Consider the following 22,516-nt stretch of genomic DNA (forward strand, 5'->3'; position numbering starts at 1 on the left):
CAAATTGCAAAGTGCCTCTCACTATTTCCATACCGTGTTGTCGGGCTAATTTCTGTTTACCCTACAATATGGCCTCCTGTTTTTAATATGTGCCCTGTATGGATGCAGGCCTTGTGTAATGTGAGTAGATCTTGTTATGTAATGAATTAATGTGTAATGAATTTGTAGATGAGTCATTTTTGTTACTACTCCAGTACCATGGTGCATCTTTTAAGAGGGAATACCTTTCTTAAAATGACTCTTTACCTGTTTTTTAGTAGTTTTCTTGAAGCTCAAGATCAGAAGTCTTTCATTTTTGGCCATTTGTTTTGGATTACTTTGATGTCATTATGATGTTTTTTTATAGATGGATTTTTAAATTTAGCAACGTCTCTTTCAAAGCCATACAGTCAGTTGCTATCTTGCGTGGTGAATAGGCTTTGTGCATGTCTCAATGTGTTTTCCACATGAGTAACCCACACTCCCTGTTCCCTTTCTTCCACAGTCTCTGAAATAAGGTGGGCAAGTGCCGAAGTCTTGCAAAGAAGACAAGAAAGGATGAGGGAGAGAGGCCCCGGCAGAGGAGGAAAATAGAGAGGAAAGAGGGGGAAGACAGAAACACGGCAAAGCAAAAGAGGAACGCCAAAGAGAATCTCTGGGATAAATAAATAAAAAGACTTGTTTGGAAGCAAGCTAGATGAAAAGATGAAGCCGATAAAAAAGCAGGGCCGGCGCTCTCCTCCCTCAACACGGGCGAAAGGGGGGAAGCGTCGAGGAGCGGGGGATGCCCAAGAAGGAGGGGAGAAGAGGGACTCAGATGAGAACAGAGACAGAAGCAGATCCCCCCAAAACAGAGCACCCTCCTCATCCTTTTCCTCTAATTCACTTTCAGAATCCTCGCTGGTTGATCCAGTCAGAGCACGCGGCACTTTGGCGGGGGAGGAGCTTCACAGAGAGGGGCTGCCAGAGTCGACAGTATCGCTTGTGATGGATTCTGGGAAGTTGTTGCCGTCTTCAGATGACAGATCGGGGAGGTCTGCCTTGAGCGGTAGCAGCCACAGCGACAGTGGTGGTAGCAGTTGCAGTAACAGTAGTACACCAAGCGCCAACAACAGTCCAAACCCCGCCTCCAGCCGCAAAACAGCAACGTTTAAGGCTCGAGTTCCCAAGAAGAAATATACCTCTGAACACTGCTTATCTACTACTGGTAACCACAGCAACCCTTCCTCCAGCACACCCCCTCCTCTTTCTCTTAGCGGTGGGGTCATCAACCACGGGTCGACAGGTTCAGGAAGTGACGTCTGTGTCTCGCACTCTGATGGTAACAGTCAGAGTAGGAGCTTGTTGGACGACTTCCACAGCAGGACCACAAGCAGGGAGGGGCATCAGGACAGCTCGCCAGGGCCCCCTACACTGACGCTAGGAGGGGACAGGGAAAGGTCCGGAAGAAATGAAGGGGTTAGGGATACAGATCGAGTGTCGCCCACCCCCCTACCCCGCTGCTCCTCAACAGACACTGCCAGTGAGCACTCAGCTGACTTGGAAGTAGTCGGCGACTCACATGCCCTCATTCATGCACCCCCTAGTCTCCCTGATGCACTGTCTGACGCCCTTGCCAAAGGGCTGAAAAATCAGCGTGTCCTTGCCCGCCAGATCAGGAGAAGGAGTGATGAAGAAGGGGGAGAAAGGAGGAATGAAGGTGGGAGCTTAGACTTGGTGTTTCGAGCTGGGGTAGTCCGAAAGGTGAGTGGTGAATTTGGAAGCCTGGAGGTGCAGCTCAACGGGGAGAAGACACTGTGCCGTTATCCATATCGACACGACAGTCCCCCAGGGGTGGTGGACATTATCCTTGATGCCCCTCCACCTGGTGTCCATCCCATACCTATTGGCACTCGTGTCTGTGTACCATTTGGCAATGAGGAGGGCATCGAGGGCCAGTGGCAGTGGTACAGAGAAGGTGTGGTGACCCGGGTGGACACACACCCTGCAGTGGCCAATTGCTACCGTGTCCTCCTGTCAGAAGAGAGAACTCTATCTGTGGATGACGATGAAAGAGGCAGAGGGGCTGCCAGTGCTACTCAGGCAGTTTGGGTCTCCAGACAAACACTCAGGCTCCTGGTGCCACCTTGGGACCTGGATCTACCATCTGGAGCAGGTCGTGATGGAGAAGAAGGGGTCAGGGAAAAAGAAAGGGAGCGGGAAGACAGGGAGGAGATAGATGTGGAGAGGGAGGTTTGCCGTTTGAGCCAAGGAATGACTCCTGGTGTGGGGTCAGTGTTGGGCAGAGGAATCCCCTACCCAGGCATGGTCCCTGTCTCCTCTACATCAGGCCACAATATTGCGTCCCCTGTAACCCCGGCATCAGTCCTTAGCTTAGCTCCAGGACGAGAGTGGGAAGGGGAGAGGGACCTCCAAAGAAAACAGGATAGAGACAGGGAACGAGAGCGAGAAAGGGAGAACAGCGGGAAACAGCAGCCACAACAGCACCCACATCAGCACCACCCGTACATGCCACTCACCCCCGAAGAAGATATGGAGGTGTCCCACTTTAACATGGTCCCAATGGGGGCAGTCATACCCGGGGCCAAACCAATGGCAGTGCCCCAACACCGCCACATTGTCTCTAAGCCCCCGCCTGGCTACCTCAACCCCCACCTGTCTGTGGTGCGGGGCATCGGGATTCCCCCTGCACACCTGGCCTTGAACCCCCATCCCCCTCCTTCACCTGTCCTCTTAGGCCTTGACCCAGTATCAGCAGCAGCTGCAGCTGCTGTCATCGCCACCCCTCAGCTCCCCCCTCTTCCTCCTAATTCCTCTTCCACCCCATCCTCCTCCAGACTAGAGAAAGCTTCAGGAGGAGGTTCTTCCAGTGGTGGAGTAGGTGGCAGCGGGTCAGGATCTGGTTCTGCTTCGTCACGTTCCCGCACCCCACTAACAGCTGCCCAGCAAAAGTACAAGAAGGGAGACGTGGTCTGCACACCAACAGGCATTCGTAAGAAGTTTAACGGCAAGCAGTGGAGGAGGCTGTGCTCCAGAGAGGGCTGCTCCAAAGAGTCTCAGCGCCGAGGATACTGCTCCAGACACCTCTCCATGAGGACCAAGGAGATGGAAGCCAGCGGAGGCAGCCGGGAACGTGGGGGAGCCAGCAGCACAGGGACATTGACGCCATCTGACCTCCGACTGAGTGGTGGGAGAGCCAGCTCAGAGTTTGACTGGGACGAGACGTCTCGGGAAAGCAGCGAAGCCAGCAGCCGTGGAGGAGACTCCCGCCCTCGCTTAGTCCTTCCCTCTCTGCTCCCCCAGGACCTCTCCCGTTTCGACTTTGATGAGTGTGAGGCAGCAACCATGCTGGTCTCTCTGGGTGGCTCTCGCTCAGGCACTCCATCATTTTCCCCCATCTCCAACCAGTCGCCCTTTTCTCCAACCCCATCACCCTCACCCTCTCCGCTCTTTGGCTTTCGCCCAGCCAATTTTAGTCCAATTACTGCTCCCTCCTCTCTTACCCCACGCCGCCCTCGCCAGCTCAGCGGCACCAAGATGGGTACACCAGGAGCTGATCGAGAACGTCACCTCTCTGGGATTGTGCCTACATTTCAGACCAACCTTACTTTCACAGTCCCCATGAGTCCTAGCAAAAGGAAGCTGGACTCCCACCCCCCTCCTCCACTGCCTGCAGTTCAGGACTACCAGTCCAAACCTGAGCAGCTCATAGGTTTAGGTGGAGGGATGGTTGGAGATGCACCAATGGGCCACAGCCCTGCAGCTTTCAGAGTCCTCTCTCCCCAGAGTCAGCCCACAACTCCTTCCTCCCTCTCCTTTCCCAGGCCTCGAAGCGCCACCAGCAGACCACCATCCTCTGCAGCCTCCACACCTCCCCCAATGCTGGTCTCTCCTACTCCTCCCTCCCCACTTCCACAGGAACCTTCTCCACGACGGATTGTGCCCCTCCGTGATTCCCCAGTCATTGTGCGAAACCCAGATGTCCCCTTGGCCAAGTTCTCTGATGGCCCCCTAGGAAGGAGAGAAAGAAGCAGGTCCAGAGAGCACAACCAACCCCAACACGCAGCTCCCCCGGGCCTGCAGGTCCCTGTTCCCATCAATGGGGCCACCACCAATGGGGGAGTACTCCTGCGTAGCCCAACATCCACGCTTGTCCTGGTCACTTCCAGCTCGGTAAGAAAGTCTTCGTTTTGTTGTTGTGTTTTAAAGTCACACACAGTTTGAAACATCATTTAACAAAAGATAATTTTATTGTTTTGAATTTTATTTAGCTAAAAAGTATGTTTACAATTTCATGAAGGGGAACTGTGTAGCTTTGACATAATTATAAGTGACTGACAATCTCCAACTTTCAAAGAGAATTGAAGTAATACTTCAGGAGATCTTCAATTTTAGTAGCAAATTCTGTCTCCGGTGGATCATAAGTTGGCCCTGAAATGTTTCTTTTTTCTCTGACTCTGCTTGGAGTCAGTGAGTTATAGCAAATAAAGTGCATTAAAATGATCATTTTACTTTCTTCGCATGAATTAGATGGTGTAAGATTAAAGCACAGTTAATGAAGATTGTATGAGTGTTTGAAAAGCAGTGAAGAATTATTATGACGCTGCTGATGATTACACGATTTCATGAGTACATTGTTGCTGTTGGTCAGCACTCTGCCTTAAATGCGCCCTTCTCTCCCCAGTCCCTGACCCCAGCCACGGTGGGTAACGCCGCCCTGTCCAGCCCCTCTAGCATTGGGTCTCTGCCCACATCATCCGGCTCGGTCCTGTCCTCCTCTGGCTCTGGGAGTAGGGACAGGGAGAGGAAACCTGAGGGACACCAGGACATCTCTGGAGGGGCTCTACCGCAGCCGGTAGCCTGCCACCCAACCCCAACTGCCCTTCTGCCGCTCATACTGCCAGCTGAGTCGCCTCACCCTGCTCCACGCAAGCAAATCATCATGGGACGCCCAGGGACCGGTAGGGAATGTTGCTTTGTTCACATCATATACAAAGTCCTGTGAGCTGCACTCTTAGTGTAGTAGGAAGAGATGAAGCTTATGTACTCTAGCCTAGTACTTCTTGCTTTCATTACCTCTCTAGGGTTACAGTTGTGTCATCTGAGTGCTATGGCGATGACTCACGTACACATTACTATTGTTTACTTGCTGTGCAAAGAGTAACTTTATTCAGAGGGCATTTTCAACTTCTTGATTTCTCTTCACAGGGAAAAGCTTTTTAAAACATTTTGGAAATTTGTACAAACAGCCATGCTGTTTTTATGAGGCTGATACCATATTTTTGCTGAGATGAGATACTTTTATTTTCTGTTAAATTATGACGGACCGATTGAAAAATAGAAATCAAAAACTGATGCAGTGGTTACTCCAGAATTTTAATGTAAGAAGAGAGAGTCTGTTGTTGCTTTGTAAGATTTGTTTGGGCTGATAACACAAAGTAAACTTAATCAGGTATTTCCACAAATTCAGCCACAGCAAAAACAGGCAAAATTATTTCATTCATGCGTGACAAAATAGAGAAGCCACACATGAAAAAAATACAGTTAGTGCAATTCCTTTGCTTTCACTTTTGACTGAAGCTTGAGTGCAAACCATGTCCTGCTGCAGACTTTCATGTAAGTGGGTGTTAAGTATGTAACGGCTGTTTATTGCACTCTGAGTCATTATTATTTATAACTCCGCGCTCAGCGTATAGGTGAGAAGGTGTCATTTTAGGGACATTATGAGAGTTTGATCATTTGTGAACCTTTGTTTAAACTTTGTATTCTGGGTAAAACCTGTTCAGAAATTATTTTGTCAGCTTCCCGTGCACAGTTGGATATAAGAAAGTTGCCACTGAGGGAAAGAGGTGTCGGGTTAATCATATACTGTGTGCTTGTTTCCATGCCAACCTTGCAAAATTACAGCCAAAACTCTGAAATGTTACTTTGAATATATGAATAGGGAAGTTGGTTTCTACTTGCAATGCACAATATCTCTTGTGATTCATTTTAACACAACACTTTCTAAATCTGCAAACTGAAAGTGTGATAAATGTACAGGAATTTGTCTTTGTGGAGGGAGATATTGGCAAGTTACAGATCTTTCAGTTTCACAGTTCTTCCTGACATTTAATAAGTAAGTCATACAGAAACTCAGTTTGTTTTCAGTGATATGTACATTTAGTGAGTTCCCACTTCAGAAGATAGGTCTGAAACCATTAAGAGTCAAAAGTTCTTGCTTTTAATATTTCGCGTTTCATAACCACTCTCTGATTAATAATTCCTTGACTTGGATCAAGTGGTTAAGATGAAACCTTCATCTTCTGAGGCGTGGAAATCAAAAAGGGTTCGATATATCAGGCAGCCTCCCAGACCTGCTGCTCACTCTGTGTAATCTGTGACTCACTGTGTGTGTAGTGTCAAAGTTACTGAGTGCGCGTGTGGGGGGGGGTGCCACTCATTTTTAGTGTACATATGTGCGCGTGTGTGAGAGAGATAAGGTGTTTCACAGAAACTTATAAGGATATTGACATGTCTAGACATGCAAGAGTGAGCGCAGGAGTTCAACAAGGACATTTACACCTCCTCCTCCACCCTATACACACACACACACACACACACACACACGCACACATACTCACACACACACTCAACTCGATGTTCCAGACAATCAACAACCTCAGACGGGGCATCAAGGGCAGGTCCAGCGTGATGTGAATGTGTTTCATCACTCTCAGCAGTAAAAGGAGTAATTGTATTGCTGGCGTGTTGTCATGGATACACTGTTTCCACCAGTAGAATTAGCGCAGTAAAGCGTTGAGCCCTGAGCTGATTATCGAAGCGCTTTTATTCCTCTCTCCCTCTCACATCCCTCGCACTGCTGCTAACAGCCACCTGCCTCTGTAGCGTTACGTTTCCTCCACCATACATTTTTAAAAACACCTAGAGCCACAGTGGGCCCAGAAACAAACACAGGCAGAAGGCAGCGGAGGCCCCACGGCTGAGATCTCTCCTATATATAGCCCAGCTCAAGTGCAGCTGCATTAGCATCACAAGTTTCATTACTGCTCTCTTTGAGTACATCTGCAGCCTTCAGTGGAGAGGAGATAAGAGCCCTGATGTAGCTGGGGTCCCATCTTGTTACTCAGCTCCAGAACTTCATTATTGCTGTTGCACCTAAAGGAGAAATTATCGAGAAGCTTCTCTTGCAATGTGTACTCTATTATCCTACAGGTAGAGTGAGTTGTAATATTCCTCTCCCCTGAACACCCTGTGAGGACTTTTACATTAACATGTTCATAATCCATGTTTCAAAATGAGATTATCAGCACCAAGCTCTGTTATTATTCTGTTCTCAGTATCTGTGGTCAGGTCGGACTTTCCCTGGAGAACAGGAATCCATTTACGGTACATAGACCAAAAGTCCCTTTGATGACACAACGCTGGCCAGAAAAGTTTGGCAGTTTTTCTTGAAGAAAAGGATTCCTCAGATTTACTTTGTAGCAATGTTGGACCGAAGTTGAACTGCCTAAAAGAAAAAGGAGGTCAGAGCAGAAGAAAGCTAAACAGGAGAGTGATAGAGCACAGGCTAAAACACGGGTTAAACTGTTTGTGATAACGTTCATACCAACCAACAGTCAGCAGTTATTCTGCAGTGGTCCGTTCAAACTTGAGAGTCTAACAGTAAAATGAAGAGTGAGGCTATGTCAGCTCTGCTTGGTGAGGTTGGAGTTGGTAGATGAGCACTGGTAGAACATAACCACTAGGGGTGGGAGAAAAAATCGAAAAATCAATTTTTTTTCCCAGTATCAAAATTGGGATTCTTTGTCAAAAATATATATTTTTTCAAAATCATATTCTTCATTTCAGTTTTTGTTTATAAACTGGATTGGAAAAAAGTTACCACTTCTCTCCAGCAGAGGGTGAAATCTTTCTCTCTGACTCATGTGATGTCCAGTTTATGGGAAAAATTGCAAAAAAACATAGATATCAAAGATTCGCAATTTAAATCGAATCGGCACCCCAGAAATTGTGATAGAATCAAATTCTGAGAAAAGCATATCGTCCCAGCCCTAATAACCAGGATTCACCAATGTTACAGACAGTTCTCAGAGTGCCGGGCTGTGAGGAACATTAAACGTATAGTGTAGTATTACAGATAGACGGAGGTGTAAAAAAAAAATAGCGGTACAACACAATGTCATGATACTTTGACCTCTAATACAACATCAATATTTCGAACTCTGGATATCGATATTTTTGTTAAAATAAAAATTTATATTTTAGCGAAGTGGGAAGTAAAATTTGACTTAATTTTTTTATGCAATATCAGTTATTTTTACACAGCAAAAAAATGATCTTATTATACTTAAGAGCCACATACAACTGACAGCCCAGAAAAATGTCTTGTTTCAAGTTATTTAAAGAGAGAAATGAGGTCTGAATTGCTTGTAACAAGTGAAAAAATAAATTTGCCAATGGGACAAGAAAAGATTTGCTCAAAATTTTTCTTAAAACTGAAACAATGTCTTTATACGAGTAACTTTTCTTTTGTTCCAATGGCAGATATTTTTTTTAGCTTGTTCCAAGCAATTTATACCTCATTTTGTCTTTTAAATATCCCAAAATAAGATGGTTTTCCGGAGTGTTCAGGTGAATGTGGCACATATTAAGTCTAAAAAGACATATTCCAGGGAAAATTAGACATTTCACCCAATAATTTCTTTGATGTACTTTATGTTTTAAAGTTAAGTGTATGCATGAAACACTGCATTTGACTTTCATTATTTTTAGAAAAAATGAATAGAAAAGTTGTTTTCAATAAAATAGTTTTAACTTAATTTGTCCTTTCAATTTTGAGTAATATTGTGGGATTTACATAAACATCATCTCTATAATTTCTTAATTAACTGTAGATACATCGTGATATTATCATATCGTGACCCCAGTACCTCAATACTCACCCCGTCACCTTCTGGGCAGTAAACTACCAACTGAGTCTACAAAGTTTAATTGTTGTCATGTTTTATGAACTACCTCCAAAACAAATGCACCCTTTACATCTTTACAACAGTGGGTGATAGTGCTCATGGGAAACTGAGTCTTTGTCCCGGAAACAGTGCCTTTAACGCATGCAGGATGCTGTCACCTCATCTTCATCACTGCTGCTCCTCCAGTCTTCACTGACAGCACCTAAAGTAAACCACAAATGACAGATGGGTATCTAAACAGTGTTTCTGTCACTGATATTTCTCACAACTCACTACAGTCACTGCTTCTTTGCAATGTTAATGCCTCGCCTCTTCAGGGTGTCAGCGGCTCCTGTTCAAGTTTAAAGCATCTCAAGTCGGATTGTTTTCACACCTTAAAGGGTGAGATTATTGTTTTTCCTTCTGTGCTCCTGACAGTCAACAAATCTGGAAGAAAAACAATGTAGGTGTTACTTTGTCTCTCGGTTTCTCTCTTTGTGGCACTCGACTCATTTGTTCTGTTATTAGCATGTTTTAATCAGTTTGTAGTTTCATTTTTTAAAAAGGGAAAGCGAACACTCAAAGACCAAAGCTTTGAGTAAATGTTTCTCTGGCATTATTAACAGGGGGATATTTTCAGTATTAGTAAAATGTGTTGGTTGCAGTTTCCTTGAGGGGGTTTGCAGTTCCAAAGAAAGTAAACACTATCACCAGCTTGTGACGTGTGACCTTTTCTATGTTTCTTACATGTCTGAGTATTAATCCTTATTTGGTTGAGACAGAGCTGAAAAGTAAGGCAACCCAAATACTGAGTATGCACCGTTGAACCACATCTGTGGGTGGAAACCGCGCATAATGTTGATTTTGCACGTCAGCTTGGTGACATTTTGACTCTCATGACTCCTCTTAGCAACGAAAGTACACGACAGGGTTAATACACTCTTGGTTTGTCTAGCGTTTACTGCTCTGTTACTTATTCGTATTAATCTCTGAGCTGTTTTTAGCTGCATTGAGTTGTCAGCAATCTGTTTCCGTGAGAATACGTTTTTAATCTTCATAATTAATTAGCTCTTGAGTTCAGTTCAGCACAGCAATGCCATGTCTGATAATGGAGGATATTTGGCTACATCTGCTAGAAAAATGAATTTTTATAAACCTCAAAATTAGTTTTGTGTCTCAGCATTCAGTTCCCATGATAAAAAAGATTTTCAACAAAAGGTAACTGTTGTGAAATAACTCAGTATTATATTTTAAAACCCTAATCGGTGATTTTATGATCTGCGGTAAACCCTCCAGCTTTGGTCCAGCCACACAGCTGATGCATCCTTGAGCAAGTCTTTAAAGCAACATCAATCAGGGGCAGTAAAAACTGATTTTGAGGCACTACTGCTCTTTTGTGCTGTTTTCCAAAATTGAGAAACTTTTTAAAAATTTAAGTCGTATTCACTCAGTCGAACAACTTTGATAGATGCAATCTCAAGAACTATTCTGTGTTTGAAGAAGCCTCACTTCCTCAAGTTGTAGTTCCTTATGCAAAAACCGCTTAACTGTCAGTTAGCAGTAAGAAGATCAAAGGTCAGAGCTGAGTGATAATTGTTGTGCACCAGAAAAGAACATCATGAACACAGTGTCTGTCACTAACAGTACATGCAGCACGTATGTATATCATGTCTGATATCAAGCTCAGCAGTCTCTGGATCTCCATTTGAGCCAAGCTATAGCCCGTGAATGCTCAGCTATAAATAGACCACTTTAATACTGTATTATAAAATTATAAACGGAAATGGAAACTGGACATTGCAGTGCTGCAGCACAGTTCACTGCCAGTTTATTTCCACTGGGCTTGACGTGTTTGTGGGACACTACATGTCCAGAGAAGAGTGGAGGCTAAAACTGATAATCTCTGTCTGTTCAGGCTGAAGCTCTGACACATAATACAAATGTCCTCACACAAAGAATCAATCAGCCAATCAGGATTCACTTTCTTGTATATATTTAGCCTCTCTTTGTGTCTTTATAATACTCTTAACACAAACTTAACTCAATACTCTTTGAGCATAACTACAGACGTTGGTGGACACAACCTACTCATTCAAGAGAGAGCAAAGGAGCAACAGAGACAGACAACAGTAGCAACAATGATAAGAATAGAGACCAATAACAGCAGTAGCAGTCTGCATTCACTATCCTCACGAGCTCGCAAGATGAGGGAGCTCAAAATCTCGAGGGAGGATACAAAGTTAGAAATATATTTAGAAGTCCCATCAATGTATGAATGCATGAATGATCGAGGGAGAGAAGAGGAGGAGACAGTGTGGAGGCCGAGAAGTTAGTTAGCCTAGCTAGCAGTAACAGTAAGCACTTTTAGAAAAGTTTTCTCAAAATTTGATGCTTTTTGCCTCCTGGACTCAAACTGATAGATGTTTCCACACAGAAGGTCTGCCCCTTATACAACTGTGAAGACTTAAGCACAAGCAAACCCTTGTTCTGTGGTTATCAGACGCTAGGAGTTCTCTGAGATATAATGTGCCTGCCATTAAGGTCTTTATGGGGGTTAAAAAGAGAAGAGTACAAAGTTTTATTCTTAAGTTAGTCAGTGTATTATGGTGCGTTCCAGTTGTACTCAAAAGTTGGAATTTATGAGTTCCGATTGGGAAGTTGGCTGATCCACATCACCCCCAAGTTTACAACCAAAGACAGCAGCCCCGGGTGTACAAAAGTAATTAACATAGTATTATTTGATGAAGAAAATAAAGCTGCTATGGCAAATTTTCCTGACTAAGCAACTGGAACACTTTTTAATTTAGAAACAACGTAATTCCCACTCCCCACTTCCAAGTTCTGATGTAAATTTGAACGCACCATTAAACTAGACACTTAAAGAGCTCAATGACTATAAAGCCAAAACATTTAGAGCTCCCTCTGCTGACTGCCCATGGTAAAAATGATAATACACTTCTCCTTTATTGTGTCAAGATAACAGAAAAAACATGGGTCCAACTCTGAATTTCAGATGGAAATCAAATATATATATATTTGGTTATATTTGGTTTTGAAAAGCTCTGTTGACAAACAAAATCTTCTGAAGCAGTCTGTACTGTATCTGTTAAGTAGAAAAGTAGTTTAACTTCAACTTTCATAAACCAACGGACTGTGCCAACCTGAGAAATCGTTGATGTTTTAACTTAAATGCTAGTATTGGTTTTGCTTTCAGTTTGGAAACGGGTGCGACCTCAGTTATGCCACTCTATCAGTCAAGTTACTGCTGTGCATGTCTTAGCTACATTCGTTTAACATGCCAGTTCCTGTAGAGGTCATCTTTTGTCTTTACATCTCATGATATTCAAAAGTGATGCCAAGTTGTCCATTTTATCACCAGTGGACGTGACAGAATGTTCAGGGGCAGATTTTTGCACCCTGATAACTTGAATCTTGAGTTACCCACCCTGAAAGAGTTGGATGCATGGACCAGTTTGGGACAGGTCACTTCGGATATTTGCAGTGTTATGCAGATGAACAGAGACTGTCCTTGTTTGGTGTTGTTTTGTGGGAGTTTAGGAACAAGCAGTTTCAAAGACGACCCAATATTCTTTGCTGCGTTGCTGCAGGCTTGGGTAATGCTATGTGGGCAACTCTATCTATAGCTTTGTGTCCAAAAAGTGAAGGGGAAGGCAAAAATCACTTTGTCTGGCTTTAGTAGAAGAACATTTTTTCTTCTTTGTTCTTCACGTTTTCATCTTAGTTCACTGATCAGGGTCATCTTACCTTTTTAAGTACAACTCAGTATCATCTGCATATCGAGTAATACGCAATGCAAGGTTTTCAAACCTCTTCTTTATTATTTTTGACACATGCAAAGGGGTTGTAACTTAAGTGAGACTGATCTGATAAATGGATCTTGATCAGTGTAATGCAGGTCCTTTAATACCAATTAAGTGTTCTGTGTCTGGAACAGGATGTGGTGGTCAATCGTATCTCAAATCTTAAGATACGATTGACACAACATGACACAAATCAAGCTTGACTGTGTTGACAGTTGATAAAGTTAAGTAACTGTGAATAGTGACAGTAGCTGTTATATACATAAAGAAGTGGTGGTGGTGGTGTTAGTATGAGCAGAAGTAGAGTGGTATTTTAATGTGATGATATGGAAAAAAAAGGTTACCAGTTTAATTAGTTTTTTAATTTTTTATTATTATGACCGAAAAAACATTTGTGGGAGGTTTGTTTTTTTCACACATACATGCTGTCCTCTGAAAACCTCATCTTCCAAATGTTAATTATTCACCAGGCATGAAAATGGCACCTGCTGTCTGTTTTTTTAAAATGATTTTTTAATTAATTATTTAATTTTTTGACTATTTTTAAGTAACCAATCATTTTTAAAGGTTTCATTCAGCTGAAGACATGTTTTCCTAGCATTTGATAGTGGTGCTCAGAGCTTAATCTTTGGAAGAAAGCTCAATAGGACAATGCTAAAATTATGACACTCAGAGTGTGTAATATTAGGCATCATTGCAGATTGTGGCTGTTAATTTCTTCAGCTACATTTTTGCCATAAGCCAAAGATAAACACCCCAGAGTCACAGGAATTCATCTTCAGAGGATCAATAACTTCTTTTCAATTTTCATCGCAATGTAAAAAATGTTGGGACACACCACTGAGGATAAAAGTGGTGGAGTAAGATCAAACCATTATCACCTAATCTGGAGCAACAGTTTTGTCATCTGACATCAATTTACTGAAGTTTTGTCTGATAACATTAGTCATAGCCAACACGAAGCAGATGACTAAAAAGCAGGACGGAAATGTGGAGCTGCTGTAAGAGAACGGTTAATTTATTTACAAAGAAGCAAATATTTTAGTCAACAACATCCTGAGGTGTGAAAGTCAGTAACACATGAGATAGAGTGGAGATATCTTGAGGTGTTGGATGTCAGAGGAGAAATAATGAAGAGCGTGATGCATGGGGAGCCGTCTCCAGACAGTAGAGCGATGAAGAATGCTTTCATGGATTGGGAACAACAAGGCCAGGTGTTAGCCATCCCCGACAGCCCAGCCACACCCACCAGCACCTGAAAGACAAAGATAAACTGACTAATAGGTGGAGTCGAGTCTGATCCACAACCCATGTTATCAACTTAAAATAGCTTTGGTAGCTGTAATCTATACCTGTGATCTAATGCTTAAAACAATATCATGGTTCTGCCTCCTGGCATAAGAGCCATCTCTAAATGCACTTGACAGCAGCGTGACAGCAGTCTAGACAGTGGGTAGTCTGGAGTCTGGATTCTCTGTGGATAAAATAACAGGTTCCCTCATCCCATCTCTCACCACATGACCCCTCAGCTCTCATTATCCCGAGGGATGGTCTCTGTGCGTGTGTTGGATATGGGGGCAGAGAAGGTGACTGGATACACAACTCCATTCATGGTCTTCGGTGTCTGGCAGTTTTTATGAAAAGTGTAGTTTTTAGTAACACTTTGGCTGGTTGCTGGCTGACGATCACACAGGATTTCACATGCTGCCAGAGGGCAGATCACTACCTTCTGTCCACAGGCCACGATACTGAAGTGGATAAACATGATGACATTTATAATTTTCCTTACTCTCTCTTCTCTCTTCTCTCCCTTCGTGTTCCCACAGTTTGGACCAATGTGGAGCCACGGTCGGTGCCAGTGTTCCCTTGGCATTCACTCGTCCCTTTCCTGGAGCCCAGCCAATCAGGAGCGGCTGCCCAGCCTGCTGATGGCCAACAGCTTGTCAATCAGAGCAAAGGTAGTGAATGACCCCCTCTCCGTTTTCTCCGGACATGTCATCATGACTTTTTACTCAGGCGAGGAACACAGGAGGCTTATTTCACAGCTTGTACACAAATATATACGTGACTGCGTATTATAAACAAGCATTTCCCAGAGTAATCATAAAAGGAAACCCTATTTAGTGCTGTGTTTCACAAATACAGACTGCCAAAACACTCCAGTACACAGCCAGTACAAATGTTGGTTGGACATACCCGCAGCCAAGTCAGTGTTTCCCAAAACAGTTGCGACTGAATTGCAAATCAGCACAGTTGGTGTTCACACCAATATAGTTCCAGTAACATTGTTGATAACAATATTTATTGGCTGGAGCACTGAAATTTATTCTGAGACTAATTTTGAACGGATGGGGAACAGTCAGTCATCCAAAAGCAGGCCACAGGACTGTCTTTTCTTTTCTACAGAGCTTTAGGAAGCTCAAATCAAGGATAAAGTGATCACCCTCTGTGGAAGTATTGATTATTTTTTTGTTGATGTAAAATAGACAAAAAAGTGTTTTTTTTTAGATTTTGATCTGTCTGACAGCTAATATCTAGAGAGCCTATCGGAAACCGTTTTTGCATTTCAAGTCTGCAACATGGCGTGAACAAAGTTCAAAATTCTGCCATCATCATACTTTGTACTTCCACATTGATCCAGTAAAATTAGAGTCCCTGTGTGTGATTGTGCAGAAGCATGAGATAAACACACAGAGGGAACTTTTACACACACACACAGACACACAGCACTGCTCCGCCCTGTCTTGGCACACAGCGATCCTGTCTCGCCTCTGACAGCGCCGCTGTAAAAAGATACAGGGCTCAGTTTACAGTTGTGGAAGCACAAAGATTCTAATTATCAGGAGATTGCACACGTTTGAAAGAACACTAATGAACAATAGAGTCTATTTCTCCCACTGATCGCTTAATCTTCAAACCAGAACTGTAATTTTGGGAATTTGCTGGAAGAAATCGTGACATCAAAAAAAGCTGCAGTAAAAGAAAGCAAACACTGAGTTTCATTTTAAATACTTCTAAACTTTCCACATGCACTCAGTGAACCTGAAAGGGGACATTTCCTTTCTATGCGAGTAGTCTTTAGCTCCGTCTTACATAAAGCTTCCCTCTTACTACTGCTACAGATGATCACATAACATAGTCACAGATTCTCACACCTCCCACGGTCAGTTGGCCAGAATAGAGCTATCCATCAACAAGCTGCACGCCCTGTGTTTACGCATATGGCACTGTTACTTACTTTAATGGAGCGTCTCTGTAACTGGCCTATAAATTCTTTTCAGAGCCTCGGTGCGGCGTGGCCCTGGTGAGCGACGGGCGGACCGGCCCTCCTGACCTAGAGAGGGGCTCGCCGTCATGCCCTCCCCCGACCAATGACAATCCTCCTTCAGACAGGGGCGGGGCTGACAGCGAGACGGAGAGTGATACAGACGACCCGTGAGTACAAAGAGTTTTTTTTTCTTTTGGATGATTTTTTTCCTTCTTCCTGGTATTGTGAAGGTTTGGAAGTCCCGTTTCCACCAGGTGATTGAAAAAAAAAGGTTGATATATAGACATATCAAGTCAAAATTATTAGATAAGAAACCAAAAATATGAGGAAGAAGTTGAAACTATGAGATTCTAAAATAAAATTTTCAGGAAATTAAGTCAAAATTATGAAATGAAAAGTCAAAATTAAGAAGTTCTTGGTCAAATTTGTTATTGAAAAATGAAATTATGTGTAAATTGAGTATAATAAGTCTTCAAATTATGAGTTTCTAAATGAAAATAATGAAATTTTAGGTCAAAATTATGCAATTATGAGGTACCTTTCAAAGTTACAGGATACTCGGTCTAAATAAGGAGTTACACAATTGGAGTCATGAGATTTTAATTTAAAATAATTTGATTAAAAGTTGAAATTACAACACACTTTGACAAAGCCGTTAGAAACTAGGTTGAAAGTTTGATTTAGTTTGTTGGAATTATGAGATAAAAAGTCAAAATCAAGAGAAACTTTGTCAACTTTGTGAAAAAAAGGAAATTATGTGTAAAGTGAGTGTAAAAAGTCTTAAAATTATGAGATACTCATTTGAAATTATAAAATTTTATGCTAATAGTATGCACTTAAACCTTGAAGTTATGAGGTATTTGTTAAAGTTACAAGATATTCAATCTAAATTACGAGTTACTCAATAGAAATCCTGAGATTCTAATTAAAAACTATAGGATTAAAAGTTGAAATTAAAACATTCCTTGTCAAAGTTGTTAGATACTAGCTTGAAAGTATGATTTAGTTGGTTGGAATTACGAGATGAAAGTCAATATTATGAGATTCTAAGTGGAAATTTTAAGATACGGAAAATTAAAGTTTTTATTTTTGAGAATATTTAGCATGGTTTATGTTAGGGGCACCATCTAGTGGTGAAAACAGTGTTTTTCAGGGTGCTTCACCATTGTAATTAGTGGGAGGAAAAAGTAAACTTTTAAATAGCACCTCAGACTACAAGACACTCAGCAGAGCATTTCCTCGTGGCTGTCAAAGTCTATCAACAGCTGTGGATGGCAAACTGAATAAAGACAAGAAGAGGCACACGAAACAAAGGGTTTAATTTATATTCAGGTGTAGAGTGGCGGTGTGGCACATTGACCACACTGTGAAATGAGGTCGGGATGCCAGTCAGACAGAGAAAACAACCAGACAAATCTGATCCTATTGAGGTCTTGTTTACATGCAAATGTGGTCATTTATATGTGCGGGAAGTTACAAAGAGTTTGAAGCAGAAATTCATTGAAAAAGTATCTCTCTCGACTTTTCTTTTGTCAGGTTTTATTCAGGAAATAATGCTAGTTAGTATAATTTGATTCCTTTTTCTGTCAGCTCTTTATTATCTTTGTTAAAATATATTACCAACCATTAAGCCTTTACGATGTATCCTGCCTGATGTTACAGTGCAACATTTAATCTGTTTGAAGTCATTTTGAGAAAGCACCTTTTACATTGTGTGTTTCCTCTCTGCGACTCTTGAAATGACTCATTAGAGAGCAGATAGTAAGCGTAGAGTATGATGTGCACTGTTTCTCAGAGTGGTTTGGTTTGCCAGCTCTAAAACTTTAGGGACACCACGCTCAGAGCCTGTGCACTGGAATCAACCTGTGAAAGCAAAATTCAGAAGTAACAACAACAAACAACTTTTTCTACCATTTGCATCAAATTGTGTGTAAGTGTATGTGTGTGTGTGTGTCTTTGGCAAGAGTTATACAGTCTGTGCTTGTTCATTCCACTCAGTCTCAGGCTGCGTCTCTGCGTCTGGCTGGGTTATTGCTCTTTCAGAGTGACTCAGACGGGCTGCGTGGCTGTCTGGCTGGTAGTGTGGTTTTGAATGTTTCAGGGTCACTGTGCTCTCAGCGATGGCGGCGCTGTTTAGTGCCGCCATCATTGAGAGCACAAAGAGAAATGCTTCAGCAGTCTCTGAGTGGTGCAGTGGTTACACCTGTTATCCAGCTACGTCTCAATGGAGGAACTAACGGCATTCATAGAAACAAAGTCGACATAGTTAACAACCCTTTTACTCTTCTTGAACTAATTGCAGAAGGAGAGCACACCTGCTGCAAGCATTAAGTTTGATTTACTTCTTTTCATTTCTCTATTTAAGTTTGTTTCATGGTTGTTGATCACTTTCTAATCTAAAATCTGAAATACCACTTGTTACAGCCTGCGATGTGTAGGATAAACAAATGCATACTGTATAGTGAACAGGTGGTTTTGCAAATTAAAATCCTGACAGGGTGAGCTGGATGCCCACACAGAGTTAAGGCTATGGTTGGTGATAGTTTCAGCTGGTAAACTTAGAAATGAACTCACCAGCTCAGCTGCTGTTGGCTAAACTGTTGCACAAGAGTTTTTTCTATATTTTCCATCTCAGATATTCACGGTCTAGTAGCTCTTCAGGCTGCTTTTGCATCTGTGCCTGCTCCAGTCTGACAATACACCAGGAACTCACCAAATTCATCAATTTCGTCTCTTCTACATCATGTGTTGACCACGTGCTTTGTCGTCCCTGAACTTTCACCACCAGGCAGCTGGAGTTGCAAGACTTAGGACTTTCTGCTCTTCCCACACCAATCATGAGCCTCTCCTTGTGAATGCTGAGCTAGCCTGCCTTAGCTCTTCATGTCAGTTTGTTGTTGTAGTAAAGTTAAATACCATCTGATGTCAATATGGTGTATTTTATTTTGAAAGTCACCACATATTTTAATGTGGTTTCAGTGCGTGACTTCCTGTCCTGCTCAATTTGCTGCATGCAAAATGGTGCATTGTTGCTCCGCTATCCTGCAAAAATAGAAGGCGTTGGTATCAGACCCGTAGAGAAAACTACCTGGTGTATCATGGTGTATTTTGTCTGTGAAACAGCAACTAGGGTTTTTGTCACCAAATGGAAACTGTTTTTGCCACAGTGTCAACAGGCTGGGGTTGATTTAACACATAGTTAGTTCAGGTGCCGCCTTTTATGAGGCTGTGATCAGTCAGATTTAAGTATTTTACAGATGTGAGTAGAGGTGCACCGATCACAATTTTCTGGCCGATTACTGATCTCCAAAGTGCCTGACCAGCCAATACCAATTTGGGCCAGTACTGATTTTTAGTTTTTATAACTGACAGCATATACCTTTAATGTTTGAATCTTATTCTATTGAAAATCATTGAAAAATACCTGTGAAACAATGGAATATTTTTGTTTTCACTTAAAAAACCAATAGAGTGTCCTGAGTTTTAGGTCTCAGAGCAAAAAGCAACAATGGCTGTCAGACCTTCCTGGAGGTATATAAGATCAGTTTCATATGTAAGGATGGGCCGATCACCAATCTCTGATCACCAACCACCGTTTTCCCAAAATTAAAGAAATGGGCACTGATCGATCGGCCAGCCGATGTCTAGATCCGAGTAATGTTTGAAGCCTTCCAAATCACCAGGAGAGTCCTGGAGTCTAGCTGCAGCTAACCTTCACTCAGTTTGTTTCTAGGCTATGATTCTTTGGGTGTACTTAGCCAGACCTAATGAGTAAGAAAAAATAAAGTACCGTATTAGGGGTGGGAAATAAAATGACGTATCAAAGTATTGGTATTTTTTGTTAAACAGCTTAAAATTGTGTGTTTTTTTAATTAAAATAAATTCATCTTTTCAAATTTAAAGCCTTCATTTTAGTTTTGTTCACTAGCTAGGTTAAAAAAGGTGATGTCAGATAACTTGAATAAATCCTAAAAACTGACACTTGGTGATTTTCATTTTTTGGGAAATATGGCTCCAGAAATAGTGTGTAGACAACATCATTTAACTTTTCACTTGGTGAACTAAAAATTGCATAAACTAGAGGTATCCAAGAATTGCAATTTAAATTGAATCGGCACCCCAAAAATCTAAATACAATCGAATTAGGAGAAAAGTACATTGTCCCATGCGTAGTAGGTAAAATCAAAGCTAATGAATTGTTTGATAGTTAGTAAAAAATATCTGAAGTAATGATAAAGTTGTGATTTTGTCACCTATATAAAGGTGGTTTATATCACACTCTGTTTTGTCCCGAGGACTCGTGTGACAACAGTCGTTTTCTGACGCTATGGTCTCTCAGCCTCCTGTTACCTATTATGTCTCTTATTATGGCTCCTAATGTTTCCAATACAAAGAAAGCTTTTAAAACACCCACACGCACATGTTCAGGCATATGCCCATAAACACACAAAAATAGCCCATCTGACTTAACCTCAACCAAATTATTATGTAACCTCCGTTTCTCTGAGACCTTGTGATTGCTCTGGTAATTGTGAAGTTATATCCTTTTTTTCTTTCTTGTCTTGGCTCCTACAGCTCAATTTCTACCTTCAAAGACAGACGATGGGAGTTACTTTTGCTTCTTTTAATTATGCAGTCCATGCTGTAGTTTGTGTTTGCTGTGAATGATGAAAGTGCTGCAGTGAAACCAAACAGACATTCTTTGCACCATTTCTCATTGTGGTCAAAATGATGTCTCCCCAGAAATCAGAGACTTTAGACCAGGTCCCATCACAACGTGCATACATCAGTAAAAATTATGGAAATCTGTCGTGTGTGTGTGTGTGAAAACAGATTGTTACTACTGGGCTCTGTGTCTGTCTCTATTTTTGTATGTTTATCCATTTCCCCTTTTTAACTTTTGCAGATTTCATCCCCAGCAAAACTGTTTTTGAACTCATAATAAGGAGTTTTTTTCTCCCAGCGTTCAATGCTCTGCTTCTCCACCTTAACACAATAGTGATGCAAACCTAACCCAGTTTGTGACAGCATTTTTATTTACTTTTTCTATTTACTCTGTGTCTGGTCTGAGCTTTTATCTGGAAACTCTCCCGACGCTCCCAGGAAGAGTTATTTGGTGTTGCTGGAAGAACAAATGCCGTGGAATTACATGAACTGTGTTGAAGTATTAAGCACGCGCTGTGAAATCAACCACTGCTGAATGAAACGCAGAAAGTAGCTGTAGCCATTTGCCTCGTGAACATTCTGAAAGTCCCTCAATGTGAGGAATGTCCCTCAAATTCTGCTTTTGCAGAGTCCCTGTTTCACTTTTCCTCTTTGTGTGACTTGTAGGTTTTCTCCTGGTGTGGCCAGTGATCCAGCTCCCTCCTCAGGCCCCATCAAAAGACGCACACAGTCCCTCAGCGCCCTGCCCAAGGACGGAGACAGAAAGGTCAGTCTACCGTGCAGAATTGGTATGAAACAGAAAATTAAAAACAAGAGCAGCACTAATTTATGTCCTCCTCTAAACTCTCAACCAGCGGGAAAAAGACCACATCCGCCGTCCCATGAATGCTTTCATGATCTTCAGTAAACGCCATCGAGCCCTGGTGCACCAGCGTCATCCTAACCAGGACAACCGAACAGTCAGCAAGATCCTGGGGGAGTGGTGGTACGCTCTGGGGCCCAACGAGAAGCAGCAGTACCACGATCTGGCTTTCCAGGTGGAGATACTCTTGATTCTTAACCTGTTTTTTTTTTCTTCCAATGTGTCCTGGACCATGCAATAAGACAGACCCTCTCCTTCTTTTACAGGTGAAAGAGGCCCACTTCAGAGCCCATCCTGACTGGAAGTGGTGCAACAAAGACCGCAGGAAGTCTCTGTCAGAGGGCCGTGGGACGCCAAAGGAGCAACGAGAGAGGAGCATGTCAGAGAGCACAGGTGTGTTGATCAGCACAAGAAGCCAACACATTTCTGTGAAGAGCTACAGGCATTTAATCTTCAACAAGAGTGTGGATATCTTTTTAAAGTCTTTTTTTAACACATACTTTTCATATTTATTGTTTGTATTACAATACACACAGGTCAGGACTTAAACAGATACAAACAAAACTCATGAACAGATTCACAACAACAAAACGTATAAGGGAGATTAGTACTCATACTCATACTTTAACATTAAATTCATTGTCAAAAGGTTTAAATTTCCTATAATAGGACACCTCTAGTTCATAAATGAGACAATACTTTTCATTTTGACCCGATATAACAGTCATTTAACATTCTGTCAAACCAAATTCAATCAAATCAATAAAGGAAATGATGATACGAGCCCCCACAACTGCTTCCAAACAGTTTCAGACTGTATAAAACATGGATGTAGTCTTCCTGATGTCACCCGTCTGTTTCTGGAAACGGAAAATGAAGCAGATCGGCTATCGCAGCCATATCGGTAGTGGCAAGGGCTTTGCATACAACTATAGGGCGCCTGTCGGTCACATGACCCTGAGCATTGTCT

The 22,516-nt window shown here is 42.3% G+C and overlaps 1 protein-coding gene across 3 annotated transcripts in view; it reads left to right on the forward strand.

Moving 5' to 3' along the window:
• The window catches only part of cica (capicua transcriptional repressor a), a 50,082-nt gene that overhangs the window by 3,669 nt on the left and 23,897 nt on the right, over positions 1-22,516 (forward strand). For all 3 annotated transcript variants that reach the window (XM_074686927.1, XM_074686928.1, XM_074686929.1), the window contains exons 2-8: positions 485-4,152; positions 4,664-4,940; positions 14,578-14,709; positions 16,033-16,186; positions 21,351-21,450; positions 21,539-21,721; positions 21,813-21,939. In XM_074686927.1, the coding sequence (XP_074543028.1) occupies positions 685-4,152; positions 4,664-4,940; positions 14,578-14,709; positions 16,033-16,186; positions 21,351-21,450; positions 21,539-21,721; positions 21,813-21,939 (4,441 nt within the window). In that variant the 5' untranslated portion in view covers positions 485-684. The remainder of the gene's footprint in view (positions 1-484; positions 4,153-4,663; positions 4,941-14,577; positions 14,710-16,032; positions 16,187-21,350; positions 21,451-21,538; positions 21,722-21,812; positions 21,940-22,516) is intronic.

The sequence above is a fragment of the Halichoeres trimaculatus genome, unplaced genomic scaffold (assembly GCF_033239565.1).
Source record: "Halichoeres trimaculatus isolate MK-OKI-2021-1 unplaced genomic scaffold, fHalTri1.1 fHalTri1_scaffold_14, whole genome shotgun sequence".
NCBI lineage: Eukaryota > Metazoa > Chordata > Actinopteri > Labriformes > Labridae > Halichoeres > Halichoeres trimaculatus.